Source organism: Rhinoraja longicauda, chromosome 42 (genome assembly GCF_053455715.1).
Source record: "Rhinoraja longicauda isolate Sanriku21f chromosome 42, sRhiLon1.1, whole genome shotgun sequence".
Classification (NCBI taxonomy): Eukaryota; Metazoa; Chordata; class Chondrichthyes; order Rajiformes; family Arhynchobatidae; genus Rhinoraja; species Rhinoraja longicauda.
In genome coordinates, this window is record NC_135994.1 from 549,971 (window position 1) to 575,813 (window position 25,843).

The 25,843-nt window shown below is 45.2% G+C and overlaps 2 protein-coding genes across 4 annotated transcripts in view; one reads left to right on the plus strand and one right to left on the minus strand.

The window, feature by feature from the left end:
* dnajc14 (DnaJ (Hsp40) homolog, subfamily C, member 14) overlaps window positions 1-1,994 on the plus strand; it is a 40,064-nt gene extending 38,070 nt beyond the window's left edge. Inside the window, exon 8 of the transcript XR_013549606.1 lies at window positions 1,616-1,994. The gene's annotated coding sequence lies outside the window, so the exon portion shown is untranslated. The remainder of the gene's footprint in view (window positions 1-1,615) is intronic.
* On the minus strand, window positions 1,021-25,827 carry ormdl2 (ORMDL sphingolipid biosynthesis regulator 2). 3 transcript variants are annotated; one of them, XM_078431506.1, is made up of 4 exons: window positions 25,784-25,827; window positions 3,913-4,094; window positions 3,109-3,260; window positions 1,021-1,374 (listed from the first exon to the last, which is right to left on the minus strand). In XM_078431506.1, the coding sequence occupies exons 2-4, from the start codon at window positions 4,084-4,086 to the stop codon at window positions 1,239-1,241; spliced, it is 462 nt and encodes a 153-aa protein (XP_078287632.1). In that variant the 5' UTR covers window positions 4,087-4,094; window positions 25,784-25,827; the 3' UTR covers window positions 1,021-1,238. The 3 variants fall into 3 exon arrangements, with proteins under 3 accessions (XP_078287632.1, XP_078287630.1, XP_078287631.1); XM_078431504.1 differs by lacking the exon at window positions 25,784-25,827 and adding an exon at window positions 17,263-17,381; XM_078431505.1 differs by lacking the exon at window positions 25,784-25,827 and adding an exon at window positions 7,797-7,818.
* Between the last annotated feature and the right edge of the window lie 16 nt (window positions 25,828-25,843).

The following is a 25,843-nucleotide window of genomic DNA, read 5'->3' on the forward strand; positions in this document are numbered from 1 at the left end:
ACTCAGCAGGTCTGGCAGCATCCCTGAGGAAAAAGAAACATTCAGAGCCTTCTTCAGATTCCTCTTTTCACAGATGCTGCCTGAGCTGCTGAGTTTTTTCAGCATTTTCTGTTATTTCAGATTCCCAGCACCTGCAGCTTTTATTATGTTTGAGTGATATTGGTTAAGTGATAAATTTGGGGTAAACTAACCTGTTCTTCAAAACAGTGCCTTGGGCTAGAGAATAGAACCTTGATTTGACAACGAACAGTCAAACACCAGTGCATTCACTGGGAATGTCAACTTGAATTTTTGTGCTCCAGTTTCAGCATCAGACACTCTGATTCAGAGTTGAGAGAGCACAACTCTAATTGTACGGTAAATTGTATAAACAATTCCAATGATAAATTCATTTACTTTTAAGTAGAGGCTTTGTAAAACTAAAAATGAATTAAGTTTCTTGAAGCTTGAAGCTTACTGAGCTTTGGTGGTGTCACCTCTGGAGTGTGTCTTATTCAGCAAAGTATGTGAGGTGTAGTTTACCTCACTGTTTAATCTTTCTGCCAAGTTACTATTTATTGCAAGGGCTATAACCAGCCCCCAAGTTCAAGGTTTAGATCTATCATACCCCGTGCATTGGCTGTGCCTGTTTTAATACACCCATTTAGTATCTTGCATTAGACCTCATACGGTCTTAAGATTGTGGAATGGCAGCTCCTTGTTACTGGGTGTCTGCATTGTTATAGTTTAGTAAACCACACTCAGGCGACATCAAGCAATTGTTGTAATATAGTTACAAGAGGAATTACACCAAATGCTTTCTGGATAGGAGTAGGAACAATGAAGAAATGTATATCAGTTTTCTGGACTTGTCAATTTTTTTCCTCTTGACCATAGGAGATTGTCAGAATCTGAGAGGAAGTATAGTCAGAAGGCAGGAGCAGAATACTGCTTGATGTATGCATTTTCATGTTCTTATGTGCACAAACACTACCACACCCTCAGTGACAAACCTTTTTTTATGTATACAATTGATGCAAAAGGAGAGAAAAAATATAAAATTATACACAAGAGCACAATTCCTACTTGGCCAAGTGGAAGACCTTGGCTGTAAGTAAATAGTCACTAATTTGGACAGTGGAGCCAGCAGGTTCTTCTTGGTTCATTGTCTCAGTACATTGTGCCCATCACTCTTACAGACCCGCATCTGAGGCTGGCTGGAGCCACTGGCAGCATTTGCTCAGCTGCCAACCACCCGCTCAATACTTATTGATGCCAAAAAGGCGGACCCCGTGCAGCTGAGGGAGTTTGGGAATGAGAGCAGTAAGCAAAGATGTAGTGTTCACCAGGAAATGAACAACGTTATATTTAGTGTAGAAACTTGCTAGCAAATACCTGGAAAGAAAACATAACCATTTATTAAATGACACACAATCTGTAAAAGTTCATTCATCATATCACATTGTAGAAAAGTGCCATTCAGCCCACAATTTGTGTGCTAGTCTTAGACACAATCACTTCATACAGTTCCACTCCCCTGCTCATTCCCTAATGTCCTGTAAATGTTTAATCACTTTGTGTAATGTTGTGTTATGTCAGTCATCTTAAATCTCTCTTTTGTTTGCTGCCCCTCCAGCCACTGGAAAGTTTCTCTGCTTCCACGTCAGAAAATAGGAGCAGACATTTGGCACCAGGCCCCTCAAGCCTTCAATATGAAGATATTTGCTGGCCTCGTCACCTCTTCTGCACCACATCACCATTGCCCTCCCCCCTGATTTTTCAAAAATGTACCTACCTCCAGCTTAAATACTTCTCCATCAAAATTCCTTCATGGTTAAAGGTCACCATTAATTCTCCCTTTCCCCTGTACAGGAAACAATCTCAGTTTCTCCAATATCTGCACAAAGGAAGCCGCCTCATACCATGCCACTCAATCATCTTTACAGCTTTTCATTACTTTGATAATTAACTTTATTAAAAGCTTGTTTCCATTGGTCATTTAAAGCAACCGGCAGCTGAACTCTCCCTACTCACTAAAAGCCTTTCCATCATCTCCAAGCTATAAGAAAAGAATGTGATGGAGGAAGGGTAATACATCTCAAGAAGCTCACCATCACCCAGAGTGAAGTGCATGCTCAATTCACTCCCTCTACCGGGACTGCAACAGTGGCTGCAGTGTGTATCATCAACTGCATGAAATGTCACCTAGGCTATTCTGACAGTAACTCTGGCCTCCACCCCCTAGGAATTGAGTGATGGGCACATGTGAGCACCGCTATCTGCAGGTTCCTTCCTAAGTTACACCACCCTGCTTTGGAAATGTATTGCTATCCCTTCATCGTTACTGGGTCTAAATCCTCCTCCACATTGTGACAGCAACTTCCTCACAAAGATTGCAGCTGTTCAAGGCAGTGGCTCACACTCACTTTCTCAAGAGCAATTAAGGATGGACATTAAATGTTGGTCTTGCTAGTGCACCTACATCTCCGAAATAAAATATTTTTAAAAAAGTGAAAGGGTATGTTGAAAGGGTATTTTTCTGTGAAACATGCAAGGTTTGACTGATGACCAACAGGTGGATTCTCCACTGCAGGAACACAGTACGAGTGTGGAACCTCACTGCATGAAAACGTCACTGGTCAGATCTGCACATGATATGTGAAAAGGGCACACTTGCATTTCTAGAGATTTTCATAACCTCAACTCTTCTAAAATGCACTTTACAATCTAGCAGATATTTTTTGGCACATGGGCATTATAACAATGTAAAAGATTTGCCCCCAAAGAAATTTGATAAGGAACAGATTATCTGTTTTAAGTAATGCTGGTTTAGGGATAAACATTGCCATTGTACACTGGAGAGAATGTTCTTGCAATGGTGCTGGGAGATCATTTACATCAGAACAAACAAAGTCTAGCATGGTCTCAAAGAAAGACATTCAAGGCTCAGGAGTGGAACGTCTGATCCATGGGCAAGACAGCTTTGAAATCTGGTTAAAACTTACTTAATATGAATTTTTTTCACTGGTTGGTTTCTGGCTCCCTCTTCCCTCTCACAATAATGTCCCAGATTTTCTACCAGTTTAAAACAATTGAAGCAGCTACCACAAAGACAAAACAAGGACTTACAGAATTATTGGTGTGATGGTAAGAAACTTGCGCGATGACGTAAATTGGATCCCATAATCCATTTGCTCCCAGTGCGTCAGTAATCGTGCCTTGCCTTGGTCTGGAGTCTCAAAGGGTGTTCCTTTGACCGTGTGCAGAAACCAATACATTGCCTACAAACAGAGACTCATTACGACACTGGTGACAGCAACAGACATCTTGAAACAAGGTAGAATATTTATGGAGCGGGCACAATCTCAACACCCTTGAGCAATAAAACGTGGCTAAGAAACCTTCACCATCTCCGACATGTGAGGGAAGGGGAGGTGGTGGACATAACAGAGAAGCATGATCCAATATGCAACCAATGTACACACACACAATCTATAATATGTGGAATTCTCTGCCACAGAAGGAGGTGGAGGCCAATTCACTGGATGTATTCAAGAGAGTTAGATATAGCTCTTAGAGCTAACGGAATCAAGGGATATGGGGAGAAAGCAGGAACAGGGTACTGATTCTGGGTGCTGGCTCAAAGGGCCTACTCTTGCACCTATGTTCTATGTCACACATTATCAGAAGAGGACCGAGCTCGTTATCCTTTGTTCACTTGTAACCATAGGGGGGAGTTCCAATGACTGACCTTAGCAGCAGTTCATAGGTTCAGAACAGCTCCAGACGCTGAACACACTTGTATCACAAACTTGCTGTCAGCTGTTTTGATGTTATTCCTAAACGGTGGCCAGAATGGCAACAGCCTTATAGAGCATCCATTGCAATACCTAACCCTCCCAGCCCCACCCCTGCCCAGTCTCCTACACTCACCGAGTTGTGGATGACATGAGTGAGGGTCCACACCACCGGAATGCTGAAGAATGGAATACTTAGCAGGACGACGTGGAGAATTCCAACTAAAATGAGGTAAGCTAGCCAGATCCCCCGGCTGTTCATTATCCGAGTGTTGGGATTCACCTCACTGTGAGCGACACCAACGTTCATCCTGTCTCCTACTTTAAAGAAGGGCAAAGCTCAAACAAAAACATGCTCCTCTTTCTGTGCACTCCACTTACAGTCTGCCAATGACGTCCGCAGCTGTCATGCAGAAAGGAAGTGATTTCATTAATAAGATCCTACCAAATGCAGTTTTCTCAGACACAAAGTTGACACACGAGCAACAAAGCAGTACTCACAGCTTTTTTAAAAAAGGACAAAGTGCTGGAGAAATTCAGCAGGTCAGGCAGCATCTCTGAAGAACATGGATAGGTGAGGTGACCCGAAACACCCTATCATGTTCTCCAGAGATGCCTGGTCGCTAAATTACTCCAGCACTTTGTGTCTTGTTGTTTAAACAAACATCTGCAATTCTTTGCAACCCCTGGCTCTTAACTGGCTTGCCAATGTGTACAGAGCAAGATCCCACTACCAGAACCAAAGCAAACAATCACTTAACACGGTTTACTGATGATGGTTGAGGGATAATCATTTGACCAGAACATTGAGGGGATCTCCTCTGCTGTTCTTCCAAATAGCATTTGTGAGATCTTGCACATCCACGCCAGAGAGCAGACAGGGCCCTGGTTTAATGTCATGTCTGCCTCTTGACAGTTCAGCACATCCCCAGTTCTGCGCTGGCCTGAATTTTGTGCTCAAATCCCTGGAGCGGGGTTTGAACCCATAACTTTGAACTCACGCAAGAACGCGACCAGTTCAGCACTTTCCTCGCAGAGTCCCTGTTAAAATTCACAGGATGTGTCACTGAAACAGGATTATAACCCAGAGGTAGGAGCAGTGATTTGTCTGTACATTGGAATCAAAGGCATTTCCAGTAAATTCATTAGGATTTTACAGTGTTTTATGTCATTCTGTTGTCTGCAGCCCATGACTTACCTTGGAGTTTGTGATCCGATTTTGAAATCAGTGACCTATGGAATGACTGCTCACAATTCACAATGAGATTTTTCACAATGAGATTCATCAGAGACAATCCTGCTTGTAATTCAAAAAAATTTCAGAACAGATGACAAGGACATTCCCTTTGCTGCTTAAAATGGCCATCAGTTATCAACACACAACAGATGAATAGGTTAACAGGCTCTGTTATGGGAGGCTTGCACTGTATTAGCTTTTACTGCATTCACTTGTTGAGACCATTTGGTAAAAGATCTTGGAACATTTGCCAGAACGCAAAATTGGAAAGTCAAAGTTCCCGTTTTGAAAGCACCGCCTCTCTTGCCTCGCGCCAACCACCTCACCAGGGCTAAGTGAGGATGAAAAGTAGTGGAGCAGGCACCGGCCTCATGAACACAGCTCGTGCTGAGGCAAGGAGATGTCAGAAAGAAACGTGTCTACAATGGGTTTGAGTGGAGATAGCGAGACAATGCCAAACTGCCATGCCAGGGGATGAAATTGCACTCTAGATGCACTAGCGCTGCTTGCGCATTTTGCCCAGCCCATTTGCGCTGCTCCACAATTGCTGTTGCCCCCTCGTTTAAAAACAGGCTGCGTACTTCTGCTACAGTGCAGTAGAAATAAGTTGATACAGTTGCATAAGGTGGCAGTTGTATTTCCAATCGGTGCAGGAATCAGAGCAGAACAGACCGCATCAGGCATAATGTAGGAGATAGGTGTTGGAACTACATAACTTGTCCAATGTAACTTCAGCAGAGCTCTCTCAATCTTCCTAGCCTTTAGGCCATCCAGAAATCTCTTGCCCCTTGGTCCTAACCTGCACAAAGTGTCATAAACCCTCCCTGTTTGCTGATCTGTATGGCTCCTGGTTTAACAATGCCAACTTAATCATTCTCACTGTCATGTTCAAATCCCTTCAGTCTTTACCCTTCCCTATCCCTGCAACCTCTAGCCCCTCCACCTTCCTAGATCTATGTTCCTCCATTTCTAGCCTTTTGACCATCAGCTTCTATCGCCCCACCACTGGGGCCTGTGCTATCAGCTCATGCTGTACTTAACCCATCGCACCCTTCGCTTATGTCTTGGAGATGGTGGAAAGGCTTTTAAAGAGTCTCTCCATATTCACTATGCTCATTGAAGCCTCTCAGTGACGGTGCTTCTGATCAACCAGTTCTCCCTCAGTCAATTCTTCTCATATGGTGCTTCTATGAAGATGTTTAACTACATTAAAAGCATTACTACATCATTGTTCACAATAAAATCTAAAGATCACATCCCAGAATCCACAAATAGGCCAAGATAATAGAATGTTATCAACTAATTTAGGCACCTGAGATAAAGGCTATCAACTGCAGAGTGATCCATTTAATTTTTGTTGGTGTGCACAAACTAAGAATAAACAAACATACTTTGCTGGGAATCTTTTTGAAAAACAGGCCATCAAGATTTTTTCATTTCTTTATAATGTGCTTGATGCACTGGAGGTAAACTGTATCCTCTTTTTGGGGGGGGGGGGGGGGCAGTCAGGGTTTATTGAAGTTAGGAATAGCTCCATGAAAATACCACCCGCACTGCAATCTGGGACCTTTACAGCAATCTCATTCAAATGGTGCCTGTACCAGTCAAGTTGACTAATCCAGGGGGCAGTTCAAAATTGACTTGCCATCCTGGACATGGAGCTGCTATAACTAGATAGGAGCTCAGCTACAGATAACCCTGCAAGCCAATGTCCCAATGGATAAAAATACCTAATTGGACAAGCAGCGGGGATACTCGCTGGAATTTAGAAGATTGTGGGGGGGATCTTATAGAAACGTACAAGATTCTTAAGGGGTTGGACAGGCTAGATGCAGGAAGATTGTTCCCGATGTTCGGGAAGTCCAGAACCAGGGGTCACAGTTTAAGGATAAGGGGGAAGTCTTTTAGGACCGAGATGAGAACGTTTTTTTTCACACAGAGAGTGGTGAATCTGTGGAATTCTCTGCCACAGAAGGTAGTGGAGGCCAGTTCATTGGCTATATTTAAGAGGGAGTTAGATGTGGCCCTTGTGACTAAAGGGATCAGGGGGTATGGAGAGAAGGCAGGTACGGGATACTGAGTTGGATGATCAGCCATGATCATATTGAATGGCGGTGCGTACAGGCTCGAAGGGCCGAATGGCCTACTCCTGCACCTATTTTCTATGTTTCTATGTAATTTATCAGCCTTTAGGCTTTTTGGCTGGTTAAGTTCTCTCTAGGTTCCAAATCACTTTCTCTGACCAACCTTTACCGAAGTTTTCTGGGCCCTCAAGTAAGTTGTGTACACATTCTAAATCAGGCAATGCGAAACTCTACCTATGTGTATTGGATTGGTTTAATTCACTGTTATAATGGCCCAGGGGGTACTCAAACCACCAAAACCACAGTGGCATTATGATAACAAAGCAACAAGAACAATTGATTTTTTTTTTTTTTATAAAGGAAAATAATCCTTTTAAAAGTACGAACTTTAAGAAAATGTGTATCATCTCCAAGTAAAATTCCCACCAGGACTGAAAAAAAACCCCATCTTAGGACTACTTATTTCCTCAATACGAAGCGATTTTTGGTTTAAAAAAACGGGAATAATGCGGCAGGGCGAGGTGAAAACGACAATATTGAAACTGTTGAGCAGATGGCAAAAGGCGGGCTCAGAAGGCCTTCCCTTGACGAGCACGGAGTAAGCCGTTTAATTTATCTGCTTAATTCACAAGAAACGGGTATTATACATTCAAAAGCACTCGAAAACCATCCGAGGTAAGTAACAGCCCCTCCACTCACCACCTTTAACTGCGACCAGCAAGTCCTCCACCGCTCAACCTAACCTGTCACGGGGGAGGGAAGCACCGCCCCCGCCCGCTGCTGTTTGGCTGAACGGTTCGCGCTCTCCGTCAGCCACCTTGCTATTGGTTTACGCGCACGTCAATCAGCAGTCGGCCGTGGACTATCAGGGTAGGTTGCGCGGAGGCGGCGAGCGTCAACGATTCCGTTGACAAGATGGGACGGTGGTGCCTGAGAAAACAATGGACAACCTGGATACCTTTACCCTGACCAATAATACTTTCTAATTTTAAGTTAAGCCCTCAAAATGAACTTCCATGTAAGTTAGACACAAAGCAAGTTTCAAGTGATCACTCAAATCAGGGAAATCTTGGCACCTGGGATTTGCTGTAGATTTCTCTCTCAGCTCCATCTACAATATATCTGTCCATTCACACAGATCTCTTAAGGGTCCTGGGGCTGGGGAAGGTTGGAGATGGAGGGGCTATGCCACTGAGGGATTGAGAGGAGGTTGTTGGAGGCAGCTGATGTCAATGGCCACAGGCAATGATGAATAAACATTATACTAGATTTATATAGACAATAGACAATAGGTGCAGGAGGAGGCCATTCGGCCCTTCGAGCCAGCACCGCCATTCAATGTGCTCATGGCTGATCATTCTCAATCAGTACCTCGTTCCTGCCTTCTCCATACCCCCTGACTCCGTTATCCTTAAGAGCTCTATCTAGCTTTCTCTTGAATGCATTCAGAGAATTGGCCTCCACTGCCTTCTGAGGCAGAGAATTCCATAGATTCACAACTCTCTGACTGAAAAAGTTTTTCCTCATCTCAGTTCTAAATGGCCTACCCCTTATTCTTAAACTGTGGCCCCTTGTTCTGGACTCCCCCAACATTGGGAACATGTTTCCTGCCTCTAACGTGTCCAACCCCTTAATAATCTGAAGAAGGGTCTCGACCCGAAACGTCACCCATTCCTTCTCTCCCGAGATGCTGCCTGACCTGCTGAGTTACTCCAGCATTTTGTGAATAAATCGATTTGTATCAGCATCTGCAGTTATTTTCTTATACCCTTAATAATCTTATACGTTTCGATAAGATCCCCTCTCATCCTTCTAAATTCCAGTGTATACAAGCCTAGTCGGTCCAGTCTTTCAACATATGATAGTCCCGCCATTCCGTGAATTAACCTAGTAGGGCAACCTATTTATGGCACAGAAACGGCCATTTGGCCCAATTTATCCATCCTGGTATTCATACTCCACAAAGGCTCCACCCATCTCTCTCCATCTACCCCACCGTCACATCCTTCTACTGTTTGTGTCTTTATCTAGCTTCCTCTTACACTTTTCTCTGTTGTTTACCTAAACTATTCGGCATGGGAGCAACCCTCACATTCTCTGCTGTCCAGAATGCCATGTTACAATCATCACTGACCATTTCTTTACAACCTTGGGTTCTGGTCATCCCCACAGGTGGAAGCATCTTGTCTACAATGAGCCCGCACAAACCCGACCATGGCCTTAAAGACATCTACTGGGGAAACTTCCTTACTAGGATGAAGAGTCCTTCCTGCTGGTGCAACCACTCCAGGTCAGGCGCTTGGCGGACAGGAAGCAAAGAGTAGGAATAAACGGGTCCTTTTCGGAATGGCAGGCAGTGACTAGTGGGGTACCGCAAGGCTCAGTGTTGGGACCCCAGTTATTTACAATATATATTAATGATTTGGACGAGGGAATTGAATGCAACATCTCTAAGTTTGCGGATGACACGAAGCTGAGTGGCAGTGTTAGCTGCGAGGAGGATGCTAGGAGGCTGCAGAGTGACTTGGATAGATTAGAAGAGTGGGCAAATGCATGGCAGATGCAATATAATGTGGATAAATGTGAGGTTATCCACTTTGGCGGCAAGAACAGGAAAGCAGAGTATTACCTGAATGGTGGCCAATTAGGAAAAGGGGAGATGCAACGTGACCTGGGTGTCATGGTACACCAGTCATTGAAAGCAAGCGTGCAGGTGCAGCAGGCAGTGAAGAAAGCGAATGGTATGTTAGCATTCATAGCAAGAGGATTTGAGTATAGGAGCAGGGAGGTTCTGCTGCAGTTGTACAGGGCCTTGGTGAGACCGCACCTGGAGTATTGTGTACAGTTTTGGAGGAAAGACATTCTAGCCTTAGAGGGAGTACAGAGAAGGTTCACCAGATTGATTCCTGGGATGGCAGGACTTTCATATGAAGAAAGACTGGATAGACTCGGCTTGTACTCGCTGGAATTTAGAAGACTGAGGGGGGATCTTATTGAAACATATAAAATTCTTAAGGGGTTGGAGAGGCTAGATGCGAGAAGATTGTTCCCGATGTTGGGGAAGTCCAGAACCAGGGGTCACAGCTTAAGGATAAGGGGGAAGTCTTTTAGGACCGAGATGAGAAAACATTTCTTCACACAGAGAGTGGTGAGTCTGTGGAATTCTCTGCCACAGAAGGTAGTTGAGGCCAGTTCATTGGCTATATTTAAGAGGGAGTTAGATGTGGTCCTTGTGGCTAAAGGGATCAGGGGGTATGGAGAGAAGGCAGGTACAGGTTACTGAGCTGGATGATCAGCCATGATCATATTGAATGGCAGTGCAGGCTCGAATGGCAGTGCAGTGCACCTATTTTCTATGTTTCTATGGTGTGAGCTGCGATGCAGGCAGCCAACAATCGCTAATGGTCAGTAGGAAACAATTCTTCAAATACCCAGCTTGTGAGCTGATATCACCCAGTGTCTGAAAACATATTTTGGCATTGTTTAAGGAAACATGGTAAAAATATTTTAGCATCTGCTTTGATGCTGAAATGCTCTACATTTTTTCGATGTACTTAAATTATAGTGTCGACAGTGCAGATGCAGCTCTTGGACTCCCTGGGTGTTCCATTATATTTGGCCTTGCATTAAGAGAATGCAGTTCTCCTTTCAAACAAGGGATTCCTCCTCTCCGACCTTGATCTTTCCAGAGATATCCTTTTGGAAAAACTTCAGCAGAAGCAGGCTGCAAGAGGGATTTCCTTCCATTTCTTTCATGTAAACAGATGAGCTCCCAGAAAAGGTGAGCCCCTTAATATTACAGTGCTCAGATCCCCACAAGCCTCGATGACAGCGAGATGCAATTCCATTTAAGAATTGGCATCAAGAGGAGGTGCTGAGCCTCTCTCCCCCCCCCCCCCCCCCCCACCCCAGCCACCGCACGCAGGAGGAGAATCAAAGGGCAAATAGACCTAGATCTATTGCAATGGCCAGGTACGAAGTACCATCCAGGGACTCAGCTACCGACTCTACTCAGTCACACAAGCTAAAGGTTTTCCTGTTTGGAATTCAGAACATGCAACCAATACACATACCCCACCATAGGCACCCCACTTCCCTCCTCTTCTTCACGTGTACATGGCACTTCACAGCCAAGAAGGGAAAGGTGGTGTTCTGCTCCTGGGCCTCCACTCTTCACCTGAGCGTGAGAGAGGCCTGTTGCAATTTTCCTCCAGTTTATTCCCCCTCCGTGCTTGAACTAAATGAATCAAACTACCCTGAATGGCACAGTACATTGACTCGTACCAACAGTTCCCCACTGTTAAGCCACCCCTTGGTACAGTTGCACTCAGAGATATTGGCAACAGCACAAGGGTTTGCCCTGTGAACAAGCTGGTAATCTCATTGGAGAAAGATAGGCCATCCAAATGATCTCTCTACAGCATTTGTGCACCCACTAGAAAGTGTGGTTACAGTAGCAGAGTGGTTAAATTACCAGACCAGCAGTCAGAATTCACTAGAGATCTAGCTACTCAAGTTTGAATCCCATTATAGCAACTGGAAGTTTACATGCAAGTATTTAAATAAATGTGGAATTAAAGCTAATATTGGTAACTGAAACTTGCCATAATTTCATTACAAACTTTGTGGGCGACGTAGTTGGTAGAGCTGCTTAATCTTTGATTAATCAAAAGTTATTGCAATCTGGGTTCATCCCATTAATTTCAGGCTAATTTTCACCCCAGATTTCAGACATTGATTCATCCCCAGATTTACAGGGCAGAACTTCCATGAGGCATGAAGTAAGATGCTGTCTTTGTTCCTGAACAGTTTCAGCCAATGGTTTTCATTGAGAAGGTTCACAGATAGATTAACCGTGACAGAGTGTTTACCAAGCCACTCAAGGCAGGACATGTTGCTCTTCTCATCCACTGCCGAAGATTGTCGTGGGCAGAATGGGTGGCGTGCCCTCTTTAATGTTATAAACATCTATGATTCTGTGATGAAAGGCAGTTCTAACCAAGGTCAGGCAAAAGGCTGGAGTAACTCAGCGGGTCAGGCAGCATCTCTGGAGAAAAGGAAAAGGTGACATTTTGGGTCAAGACCCTTCTGACTGAAACGACACATATTCCTTTTCACCACAGATGCTGCCTGACCCACTGAGTTACACCAGCACTCTGTGAAACGTCACCTATCCATGTTCTCCACAGATGCTGCCTGACCCGCTGAGTTACTCCAGCACTCTGTGAAACGTCACCTGTCCATTTTCTCCACAGATGCTGCCTGACCCGCTGAGTTACTCCAGCACTCTGTGAAACGTCACCTATCCATGTTCTCCAGAGATACTGCCTGACCCGCTGAGTTACTCCAGCACTCTGTGAAACGTCACCTATCCATGTTCTCCAGAGATACTGCCTGACCCGCTGAGTTACTCCAGCACTCTGTGAAACGTCACCTATCCATGTTCTCCAGAGATGCTGCCTGACCCGCTGAGTTACTCCAGCACTCTGTGAAACGTCACCTATCCATGTTCTCCACAGATGCTGCCTGACCCGCTGAGTTACTCCAGCCTTTTGTGTCCGTCTTCAATTTAAACCAGCATCTGCAGTTCCTCCCTGCACAGTTCTAGCCAGGGTGGTTGAAGCAATAAATAAACAACAGTGGAACAATTTCTCTGGTGTGGGAATCCAGAGAAAACTGAAAATCCATCGCAAAATTCAAGGATTGAACCAGGATACAATGTCGCAGTGTCAGAATTCTACATCTCTCCCCTCCAAAGAGCGATTACTGGGGTAGCATGGAAATGCCAGAACTGGTTGAAGACACCCAGGGGTTACAGATCAACCTAAATGATAGACAAGCCCAAGTGGCTGAATGGCCTCCACCTGTTCCCATGTAGCTCCACAAAAGGCGGACAGCTCCAGACAGACGCTCGGTTGTCGGTGGAAAACATTGTCTGAAGTTGCAAACGATATGAAAAATAATGCAATAATTCAGCACTAGCAGGTGTGAAGATGGGATAAAGGAGACAGATAGAAACTGTGTCCGTATGCCAGGTATTCCAGGCATTGGCAACAATTTGCCAAATCCCCTAACTCCATGTGATCGGAATGCTGCAGCACTCACCCCAGTCCGCTCCGTACATAAATAACATTTTCTTTAAGATGTCCTGCCTGTCAAGGTGAAGGATGTCAGGACCGGGGAATGGAATAGCGACCCAGCTGTGGCTCCACAGGGATTCCTCTCGCCACTGAGGTCGTGGGTTGGAGTCCCACCCTGGAAAGGTCCCCTAATCCAGGCTGATGCTCCCAGTTTGTGCCGTACAGAGGGGGAGACACCCAGGCGGGGATGCAGTCTTCCAGATGAGATGTTGAAAGGAGTCCGTGCAAATGGTATGTTGGCATTCATAGCGAGGGGATTTGAGTATAGGAGCAGGGAGGTTCTGCTGCAGTTGTACAGGGCATTGGTGAGACCACACCTGGAGTATTGCGTACAGTTTTGGTCTCCTAATCTGAGGAAAGACATTCTAGCCTTAGAGGGAGTACAGAGAAGGTTCACCAGATTGATCCCTGGGATGGCAGGACTTTCATATGAAGAAAGACTGGATAGACTCGGCTTGTACTCGCTGGAATTTAGAAGATTGAGGGGGGATCTTATAGAAACTCACAAAATTCTTAATGGGTTGGACAGGTTAGATGCAGGAAGATTGTTCCCGATGTTGGGGAAGTCCAGAACAAGGGGTCACAGTTTAAGGATAAGGGGGAAGTCTTTTAGGACCGAGATGAGAAAGTTTTTTTTCACACAGAGTGGTGAATCTGTGGAATTTTCTGCCACAGAAGGTAGTTGAGGCCAGTTCATTGGCTATATTTAAGAGGGAGTTAGGTGTGGCCCTTGTGGCTAAAGGGATCAGGGGGTATGGAGAGAAGGCAGGTACAGGATACTGAGTTGGATGATCAGCCATGATCATATTGAATGGCGGTGCAGGCTCGAAGGGCCGAATGGCCTACTCCTGCATCTATGTTTCTATGTGCCAGCCTGTCATAGATGTACAAAATCCCATGGCACCTGCAGAGCAAGTGGAATAGCCCAAGAGCTACTCCCTCAGCGGGTCAGGCAGCATCTCTGGAGAACAGGGATAGGTGACGTTTCAGGTTGGGACCCTTCTTCAAACTGATTGTAGTGGGGGGGGGGAGAAAAACAGGACAGGAATGTGGTGGGGGGGGGGGGGGAGAAATCTGTCAAGCTTGGTTTACTGTTGCCCAAATAGTTAACGTCATCACCAGAGCATGAAAAGTGAGCAGAGTGGTGCTGTCACCTGTGCCCCGATGCATAAATGACTTTGACCCCTTGATCTGCCTGTTAACTCCATTCCAGTGCATCCTTCCTCACACTGTCCCATGATTCCCTGCTCCTGGTCTATCTGGGCAGCAGCGGCCGTGGGTTTGGGAGGTGCTGTTGGGGACGCCTTGGCATCGATGGGCTGCCAACTTCCTCACTCCCAAATACGGGACAAGGTGACGTCACCACCCCGCGCCCCACGTGACCTCACCCATTGGTGGAGCGGGAGCACGTGGCCGCTGGCTGGGTGAGGTCACGTGGGGCGCGGGGCGGTGACGTCACCCTTTGTCCCTTACTTTAGGAGTGAGGAAGTTGGCAACCCTACTAATATGGGACAAGGGCAGTCCCATACAGGACAAACTAATTTAGCCCAAAATACGGGATGTCCGGGATATACGGGAAATACAATATGACTTGGATGAAGGGAAGGGATTAAAAGTGCCATTAGCAAATTTGCAGATGATACAAAGCTGGGTGGCAGTGTGAACTGTGAGGAAGATGCTATGAGGTTGCAAGGTGACTTGGACAGGTTGTGTGAGTGGGCGGATGCATGGCAGATGCAGTTTAATGTGGATAAGTGTGAGGTTATCCACTTTGGTGGTAAGAATAGGACGGCAGAGTATTATCTGAATGGTGTCAAGTTAGGAACAGGGGGCGTACAACGAGATCTGGGTGTCCTAGTGCATCAGTCAAGGAAGCATGCAGGTACAGCAGGCAGTGAAGAAAGCCAATAGAATGTTGGCCTTCATAACAAGAAGAGTTGAGTATAGGAGCAAAGAGGTCCTTCTGCAGTTGTACAGGGCCCGAGTGAGACCGCACCTGGAGTACTGTGTGCAGTTTTGGTCTCCAAATTTGAGGAAGGATATTCTTGCTATTGAGGGTGTGCAGCGTAGGTTTACTAGGTTAATTCCCGGAATGGCGGGACTATCATATGTTGAAAGACTGGAGCGACTAGGCTTGTATGCACTGGAATTTAGAAGGATGAGAGGAGATTTTATCGAAACGTATAAGATTATTAAGGGGTTGGACACTTTAGAGGCAGGAAACATGTTCCCAATGTTGGGGGAGTCCAGAACAAGGGGCCACAGTTTAAGAATAAGGGGTAGGCTATTTAGAACTGAGATGAGGAAAAACCTTTTCAGTCAGAGAGTTGTGAATCTGTGGAATTCTCTGCCTCAGAAGGCAGTGGAGGCCAATTCTCTGAATGCATTCAAGAGAGAGCTGGATAGAGCTCTTAAGGATAGCGGAGTCAGGGGGTATGGGGAGAAGGCAGGAACGGGGTACTGATTGAGAATGATCAGCCATGATCACATTGAATGGCGGTGCGTACAGGCTCGAAGGGCCGAATGGCCTCCTCCTGCACCTATCGTCTATTGTCTATTGTCCCGGCTAATGCAGGACAGACAGTTGGCAACCCTACTGCTGCATCTGACCGTAGGTCTGTGGAAGGGCAATTTTGCAGGAGGCACCCAAAAGCAACTCAGGAATGTCTGAATCAAGGATCAAGAGGCAGGAGATCAAGCAGTCTGTGCTTGGAGTGCCAGCACACGGCAGCGTTAGAGTTATGTACAGAATAAAGGCAGCAAAAGGCCTTTTAAAAACTCATTTGGGATAAGTAATTGCATAATAATAAAATAAAATGTTCATCCTGTCACTGTGTAATCCAGAACTACTTCTGCATTCTTGACAAGAGAATCACAACTGAATAACTCCAGATGGTAAGCCTGTTTCTCCACTAAAATGATTAAATGCTTGGAAAAAAGGACAGTGAAAAGTGGCTCTTAAAATATTACCACCATGTTCCAGACGAAAGGCCAAGTGGAAATGGCTTTCCTGCCTCCTAAATATCAGAGCTAAACATGGTCAGGGTGATCAGAGAAGGGTTACCTGTGTCAATGGATAAAGTGGAGACACAAGGAAGTGCAGATGCTGGAATCCTGAGCAAAGCACAGAATATTGGAGGAACTCAGTGGGTCAGGCAGCATCTGTGGAGGGAATTGACAGCCAATGTTTCGGGTCAGAAGTATGAAGAAGGGTCCCGACCCAAAATATCATCTGCCCATTCCTCCACAGTTGTTGCCGGATCTGCAGAGTTCCTCCAGCACTTCATGCATTTCTCAAAGATTAAAGTCATTCACTTTCAGCCCTTCTCTGTGATCACTAAAGCTGCAACCCAACATCTCCTTAATGTGCAAAACTCAAGATTCACCTACCACAGAGTTGGCGACCAAGTGGTTCCGGACTTGGGGATAGTAGACAATAGACAATAGGTGCAGAAGGAGGCCATTCGGCTCTTCGAGCCAGCACCGCCATTCAATGTGATCATGGCTGATCATTCTCAATCCTGCCTTCTCCCCATACCCCCTGACTCCGCTATCCTTAAGAGCTCTCTCTTAAATGCATTCAGAGAATTGGCCTCCACTGCCTTCTGAGGCAGAGAATTCCACAGATTCACAACTCTCTGACCGAAAAAGTTTTTCCTCATCTCAGTTCTAAATGGCCTACCCCTTATTCTTAAACTGTGGCCCCTTGTTCTGGACTCCCCCAACATTGGGAACATGTTTCGTGCCTCTAACATGTCCAACCCCTTAATAATCTTATACGTTTCGATAAGATCTCCTCTCATCCTTCTAAATTCCAGTGTATACAAGCCTAGTCGCCCCAGTCTTTCAACATATGACAGTCCTGCCATTCCGGGAATTAACCTAGTAAACCTACGCTGCACGCCCTCAATAGCAAGAATATCCTTCCTCAAATTTGGAGAACAAAACTGCACACAGTACTCCAGGTAAGGTCACCAGCCAAAAAATCAAAATCTGTCACAAGTTATGACACCAAATAAACTCACGGACTGGGTGTTGAGGTTGACACAAATGCTGGCTCCCCTCAGCCTCTGCTCTGCACGTCTCCAACACTCCATGTTGCAGACCCTCAGGCTCCTCTGAAGTGACTCAGTTGGTCAATAACTGCAGCAACATTCAAAAGGAAATAAATTAAGCAGATCTGTGACAAGACGACTGCGGTGATCACAACCCAACCAACCCTGCATAGTCCTCTGTGCTCATTCCCTGCTTTAAAAATCCAAATAGATTGTATAATCTATAGTAGTTCCAGAAATTCCTACACTTTCAGATGTAGGACAGAGTCATGGAGTCACACAGCACAGAAGCAATCCCTTGAGTCTGCACGCTCCCCTCACATTCTACCACTCGTCTACATTAGGAACAATTTACAGAGGCTAGTTAACCCACGGACCCGCACGTCTTTGGGATGTTGGAGGGCACAGTGGTAGAGATGCTGCCTTACAGCGGCAGAGACCCGGGTTCGATCCTGTCTACAGATGCTGTCTGTATGGAGTTTGTACGTTCTCCCTTTGACTGAATAGTTTTCTCCGGGTGCTCCGGTTTCCTCTGACATTCCAAAGACATACAATAGGTTAATTGGCTTTTGTAAATTGTCCCTCGTGTGTAGGATAGTGCTAGTTTACAGGGTGATCGCTGGTCGGCACGGACTCGGTGGGCCGAAGGGTTTGTTTCCATACTGTATCTCTAAAGTCTAACAGGAACCAGAGCACCCATGGAGAACACAGTTAAATTGAAGTGTTGTTTCACCAGGAAGCAAGGGGAAGGGGCAAAAGGAGCAGCGTGTTGGATCACCTCAAGTCTGAAACGTTTACTTACACAGGGAGAACATGCAAACTCCACACAGACAGCACTGGAGGTCAGGATTGAACCCGAGTCACTGGAGCTGCGTGGCAAGAGCTCCTTTAAATTTAAACCTAACAGCAAATCAATATCACTAAAGATGTGCAAAAATCATGCAGCTAATTTTGGTCCTCATCGACCCTTTCGTTAATTATTATTTTGTAGATTATCACTTTATACTTTGTTACATGTACAACGAACAAAGGTATCCTTGACAAGCATTTTTTTTTAAAGTTTTCAATGAGAATTAATATTGATTAATAAGGGCCACATATGGCAGAGTTACATCTCTGTCTGAACCTGGATTTGGCCATTCATTATAGCTGGCATTTGCAGCAGCACAGGGGCTTGTTAATGAATCATGCCATTGGCCTCCATGTCACTCACTGCTCTCTCTCACTTAATGAAAAGGATATTTATTCATTGCCAAATTACATTTTACAGCTGAAATGATCAACCTGTCAGCTGATCACATCCATCTTACCCACACCCCCTGGAGGCCTTCAGTCTGCAACATTGTTTGTCCAATCTTTCCTCAGTTCCACTCGCTGATCCCCTTGCATGCCGTCCTTACATCCTTGCTGTGATGGGATGATCAACAGCTGCACCATCTCCTCGGCACTTCATTTACCCAATGGGGGCGGCACGGTGGCGCAGCGGTAGAGTTGCTGCCTTACAGCGAATGCAGCGCCGGAGACTCAGGTTCGATCCTGACTACGGGTGCTGTACTGTACGGAGTTTGTACGTTCTCCCCGTGACCTGCGTGGGTTTTCTCCGAGATCTTCGGTTTCTCTTCCTCCCACACTGCGGGTTTGTAGGTTAATTGGCTTGGTGCAAATGTAAATTGTCCCTAGTAGGATATTGTTAATATGCGGTGATCGCAGGTCGGTGCGGACTCGGTGGGCCGAAGGGCCTGTTTCCGCGCTGTAACTGCAAGAAATCAGCAAGTGGAAGTGAGGTGGTGGAAGCAGATACGACAGCAATGTTTAAGAGGAATTTAGGCATTCACATGAACAGACAGGGATTGGAGGGATGTGGATCGTGTGCAAGCAAATGTGCAGTTTAAATTAGTATCATAGCCAGCGCAAACATCTTGGGCCAAAGGGCCCGTCTCTGTGTTGTACTGTTCTATGTACACCCAGCAGTAACAAATCCTTCAGACCCAAGGTAAAGACAAGGAACTGCAGATGCTGGTTTACAAAAAAATTACAAAGTGCTGGAGTCACCCAGTGGGTCAGACAATAGAAAATAGACAATAGGTGCAGGAGGAGGCCATTCGGCCCTTCGAGCCTGTACGCACCGCCATTCAATGTGATCATGGCTGATCATTCTCAATCAGTACCCCGTTCCTGCCTTCTCCCCATACCCCCTGACTCCGCTATCCTTAAGAGCTCTATCTAGCTCTCTCTTGAATGCATTCAGAGAATTGGCCTCCACTGCCTTCTGAGGCAGAGAATTCCACAAAAGTTTTTCCTCATCTCTGTTCTAAATGGCCTACCCCTTATTCTTAAACTGTGGCTCCTTGTTCTGGACTCCCCCAACATTGGGAACATGTTTCCTGCCTCTAACGTGTCCAACCCCTTAATAATCTTATACGTTTCGATAAGATCTCCTCTCATCCTTCTAAATTCATAAGATCTCCTCTCATCCTTCTAAATTCATAAGATCTCCTCTCATCCTTCCAAATTCAAGCAGCATCTCTGGAGAACATGGATTGGATGACATTTCGGGTCGGGACCCTTTTTTAGACATCCCGACCCAAAATAGCACCTATCAACGCTCTCCAGAGATGCTGCTTGACTTGCTGAGTTGCTGCTGCAGAATCTAAAATAGTTGGTCTGAAATACTAGCAATGGCCAGTAGATGGCAGGATCTGCACAGTCTGAATCCACAGACAGTTACTGCTGTGTCCCAGCAATCAAATAACCATTGAATAAAAAATACAAGAGGAATGCTGAAAATACTGCCAGGGCAGCCTTTATGGAGAGGGTCTCAGGTCTCTGACTATGAAGAGGGGGGGGGGGGTCACGTACTGTTGGCTGGTCATCCATATTGGAATGTGTTCCCTCCTGTATGGAAGATTAATGGGATTAGTGTGGGGGATTCTGAGGAGTTGAAGCTGATGGGAAGAGAGAATTACTTCCCTGATAACGACTCAACTTCCCTTCCTGACCCACAGTATTTGCTCTTCTCAGATTTTGCCCCCTTCAAATCAGCTGTCATCACTTCCCCCTCAATAAACTAACCCTTCGCCCTCCATCCTTGGAAAGTTCAAGGTGGGATTGTTTCCACATCATTCACGTCCCTATAACTATATTCCTTAACCTTTCTGCCCTTCTCTTTCACCCTTTCATCAAACGACAAAAACAACATAATCAAGGATCACTCACACCCAAGGATCATTCCTTCTTTTCCCCTCTCCCTTTCGGCAAAAGACACATAAGCTTGGAAGCACGTACCACCAGATTCACCAGTCTACTGAATGGACCCTTCATACGCTAAGGATCTTCCAATCTTCCAACCTACATCATTGCGGACCTTGCACTTTTTTGGCACCGTGCACATGGTGCACATCAACTCCAGCTTCCCAGACAGCCTTGATCCACTGGAACTTGCCTAAGGCTGTAATAGGCTCAGGCAGATGGCCAAGAAAGTACACCATTGCCTCGACTTCCTCAGAAGGTTTAGGAAATTTGGCATATCTCCAGTGACCAACTTGTACAGATGTACTGTAGGAAGTAGGGGAAAAAACTGCAGATGCTGGTTTAAAATCGCAGGTAGACACAAAATGCTGGAGTAACTCAGCATCTCTGGAGAGAAGGAATGGGTGACGTTTCGGGTCGAGACTCTTCTTCAGACTGAAGGGTCTCGACCTGAAACGTCACCCATTCCTTCTCTCCAGAGATGCTGCCTGACCCGCTGAGGTACTCCAGCATTTTGTGTCTACTGTAGGGAATATCCTATTGCGATGCATCACAGCTTGGTATGGCAATACTGCATTGCCAAAGGCTGCATGAAATGACAGAGTTGTGAATGCAGCCCAGTCTATTATGCAAACCAGCTTCTCCACCCCTCTTCCCATTGATTCCATCCACACTTCATGCTGCCTTGGGAAAGCACTCAACATTATCACAGGCCACTCACATCCCTGTCATTCCATCTTCTCCTCTCTCCCATTGAGCAGAAGACACAAACGATTGAAAGAAAGCAAACAAAACCAAATTCAAGGACGGCTTCTTCCTCCTGTTATCAGAATCTTGAACTTTTTTTTTTGAAGAGTCACAGATTCATACAGCACAGAAACAGGCCGTTCAACCCAACTTGCTCATGCTGACCAATATTGCCCATCTAAGTTAGTCCCACCTGCCTGCATGTGACCCATATCCCACTAAACCTTGCATATCCATGTAGCTGATCAAATATCTTTTAAATGTCGTTATGGTCCCTGCCTCAACTACCTCCTCCGGTACCCGTTCCACATACCCACCACCCTCTGTGTGAAAAAGTTGCACCTCAGGTTCCTATTAAATCTTTCCCCTCTCACCTTAAACCTGTGCCCTATTGTTCTTGATTCCCCTACTCTGGGTAAAACACTATGCATTTACCTTATCTATTCCCCCTCATAATCCTATACACATCTTTAAGATCACTCAGAGTGAAGGGCAAAGCAGGAAAACGTAAGGAAACTTAGCTGACGAGGGAAATTGAGACGTTAGTCAAAAACAAGGATGCATGGGACAGGTATTGGCAGGCTGGTTGATGGAATTAAATACAGAAAAGTGTGAGGTGTTGCATTTTGGGACATCGAACAAGGGCAGGACCTACACAGTAAATGGTAGGCCTCTGGGTAGTGTTGTAGAGCAGAGGGATCTAGGAGTGCAGGTGCATGTTTCCTTGAAGGTCGAGTCACAGGTAGATAAGGTGGTCAAAAAGGCTTTAGGCACTTTGGCTTTAATCAGTCAGAGTATTGAGTATAGAAGTTGGGAGGTCATGTTGCAGTTGTATAAGGGCCTGTTTCCACACTGTATCACTCTATGACCCTGTGCAAGTATTAAACTGTACCAACATTAGCCTGTACGATCAGGCAGCAATGTGCACAACACTCCATTTGCAGCATCCTCTCTAGCACTTGTGTTTCCACACAGTCATGATGGAAATCACCTCGGAGAACATTATATTCCGTGCCATAAACCTTGGGTCCACTCAGTTTCCTTTGGCCGAGGCCGCCCTGCCCCTTCTCTGTGATATCACCGCCATGGGATAAAACCAGTGATTTCAGCTCAGGTGAAGCTTTGTTTTACGAACGTGCGCGAACAATTTGTGCAAATGATTTCAACGCATCCGAGCTTAGGGAGCGGGCAGTTGGGCTAAGACACGGATCTACTCCCGTGATGTGGTTCAATGACGGAGCCCCTCTCCTGGAGGCGGCAGTGGTCACTATGGTTCCAAATTGTGTTTAAAACCAGTATACCCCACTGAGATATTTCTTCACCGATGCTCTGAGGAATTCGACGTTATATTTTAATGACGTTTATGTTATCCAGTGCAGTGTGCGGATTTTAAACTGACGCGCGATGCAATCAAACTAGAAAATGAAACTCAAAGAAACTGCAGATGCTGGAAATCTGAAATGAAAACAGGGAATGCTGGAAACACTCAGTAGGTCGGCAGAGTCTGTGGGAAGAGAAATAGTCACCTCGTTGGGACATCAACTTATTTCCGTTTCTCCATCATCAGATGCTGTCCGACCTGCTAAGTGTTTCCTGCATTTTCCGATTTTTAAAATTTCGACAGTGATTATGTACCTGGGATAGTCTTGAAAGCTGTATGCTAAAAAAAAAATGTACTTCACTGTAAAATAAAGAAACAATTGAACTGCCTAAAATCCGAGCGATGGTTGAACAGTTCAGTTTAAAACTTTCCACTGCAATGTCTTCTTACATGAAACAAACGGTCGGCAAACACGGTTTTTATATCAGAGCGGATCTGATCTAATCAGAGCAGAAATGTCTCTTAATTTCACTCCCTCTCCCCATCTTGCTTTCGTTGGTCTGTGCACAAAAATGAATGCACTTCATAAATCCGAACTATGGCTTTCACCAGTTCGATTTTATGGTACCGCACCTGCAAATCAGCCAAAGCCCTTTTTATAAAAAGTTCTGGTTACATTTGCAACCCAGGTTAAATGGAGACGGAGAATGCAGATAGCTGGTATTTTTAAACCTCGCTCTAATTAAATCGATTGATCAACATTCTGGCCTTGTTTAAGACTGTACTTAACACGGAAAGAAAATCTCTTTCCTTTGATTTTTCGATGGCCAATATTTGATGTTCCTCTCTATCAATTTAGCCTTTTGGATTTGGATTGTCAAATTGGGACCCCCCCCCCCCTCTTAATTTATACCCAGGAACGACAGTTCCGTGGCAATCAGGATTTAAAAAAACTATCCAGGAAAACTTGACCATTTTCACATTTCAGTCCCATCTATCTCCGCATTGTAACATTCGGGCTTCACACCTTGCATGTGGATAAGTGTGAGGTTATCCACTTTGGTGGTAAGAATAGGAAGGCAGAGTATTATCTGAATGGTGTCAAGTTCGGAACAGGGAACGTACAACGAGATCTGGGTGTCCTAGTGCATCAGTCACTGAAAGGAAGCATGCAGGTACAGCAGGCAGTGAAGAAAGCCAATGGAATGTTGGCCTTCATAACAAGAGGAGTTGAGTACAGGAGCAAAGAGGTCCTTCTGCAGTTGTACAGGGCCCTAGTGAGACCGCACCTGGAGTACTGTGTGCAGTTTTGGTCTCCAAATTTGAGGAAGGATGTTCTTGCTATTGAGGGCGTGCAGCGTAGGTTTACGAGGTTAATTCCCGGAATGGCGGGACTGTCGTATGTTGAAAGACTGTAGCGACTAGGCTTGTATACACTGGAATTTAGAAGGATGAGAGGGGATCTTATCGAAACGTATAAGATTATTAAGGGGTTGGACACGTTAGAGGCAGGAAACATGTTCCCAATGTTGGGGGAGTCCAGAACAAGGGGCCACAGTTTAAGAATAAGGGGTAGACCATTTAGAACAGAGATGAGGAAAAACTTTTTCAGTCAGAGAGTTGTGAATCTGTGGAATTCTCTGCCTCAGAAGGCAGTGGAGGCCAATTCTCTGAATGCATTCAAGAGAGAGCTAGATAGAGCTCTTAAGGATAGCGGAGTCAGGGGGTATGGGGAGAAGGCAGGAACGGGGTACTGATTGAGAATGATCAGCCATGATCACATTGAATGGCGGTACAGGCTCGAAGGGCCGAATGGCCTCCTCCTATTGTCTGTTGTAACATTAGGAACAAGAGCGGTCCATCTGTCATTTCGCCCGATTAAGCCGCAGATTGCAATGGCCCTCGGGGGTCTGGCGCATTCATTATTAGCCATTTATTTTATTCCAGTTTATGGATATTGTCACTTTTTTTTGCCCTCTCGCTATTGATTCTTTTCGTTAAAACGAGGCGAAGAACCATCACAATTTCCGCTCATCAGTCGGCGAAATTGACCAGTAACCGACGCAGAAATCGGTTCGGTGAAAAACGACTGACAAATGCACCGAGTGTAACCTAACGACCGTTAAAAAAGATTATTTATTTATCCGTTCGCTGGCAATGCCAATATTTGTGGATCAATCCTAATTGTGCTTTGAGCAGTTAAGAGTTAAGCACAGCGGTAGGCCGGGAATCACAGATCGGACATCAGTGAAACACACATGTTTGTTTCACAACAATCCGCTGGTTTCATGGTCATCATTACCAATAATATATATTTTTATCCCAGATTTAGTTAATTACTTGAATTTCCTTCCCGCCCTGTTTATAATTTATTACAATGCATGCATAAATCAATGAAATAGTAGAGTAATGCTTTGATACTGTTTAAAAAACAAAGGTTTAGAAATTATAATAAACGGAACCTAAACAACAACAAAAAAATGGTATTCTTTAAAGATTTCCTTCTCAGCTTCCAGGAAGCGAACTATATCGCACTGTGTTTAATCCACAAGCACCCCTCTTTCCACCACCCCACTAAAACAACGCCAATAGATTATTTCACAAGAACGCCCCGCTAAAACATGTAAATAAAACACATTCAGATAACAGTCCAAGAGTGCCGAGTAGCAATAAACTTCAATGATGTTAATTGCGGGTCAGTTTCACAGGCGCACGATGGCCGTCAATCCTGGTTGGGTTAAAAGCCGACGCAAAAACAAAATTCAAAACAAAACAAAACACACTAACACACACAAAAAGGGAAAAGATCTGGAATAAATCGCTGATTTCCATATAACGATGTTAAACTGAGGAAAGTTTAGGAAATGAATAGTTTGCCAATTTAAACACGATTGGTAAACAGAAACAGTAGTCTGTGTCTAAACGATTAGAACAGTCCAAATTGTGTCCAGTAAATGAAAGAATGGAATACAGGGAGGGGAAAACCTGCAAATAATAACCAGAACTGACACAAGGCAATATCTTAATTTTTTTTAAATCTCTTCTGACAGCCAAAAACCCCTTTGGCTATTCAGCCAATCCCAGATTTTTACGACGCAATAGTTCTGGTCAAAGTTATAATATAAAAAGGGGCGACCCAGTTGATCAGTTATCATACACCAGCGTGTGTCTCACCCTCTGCCCTCTCCTCACTCCCGGCTGCAATCTGGGATCCAGCGCGTCTCTCCATTCTCA

Excerpts from the sequence above, each read along its gene's own strand:
- ormdl2 (XM_078431506.1), bottom strand. The coding sequence starts at position 4,086 with ATGAACGTTGGTGTCGCTCACAGTGAGGTGAATCCCAACACTCGGATA. Across the intron at positions 3,261-3,912 it reads CTCATGTCATCCACAACTCG|GCAATGTATTGGTTTCTGCA; the intron begins GTGAGTGTAGGA and ends CTCTGTTTGTAG. Across the intron at positions 1,375-3,108 it reads ACCATCACACCAATAATTCT|GTATTTGCTAGCAAGTTTCT; the intron begins GTAAGTCCTTGT and ends TTTTCTTTCCAG.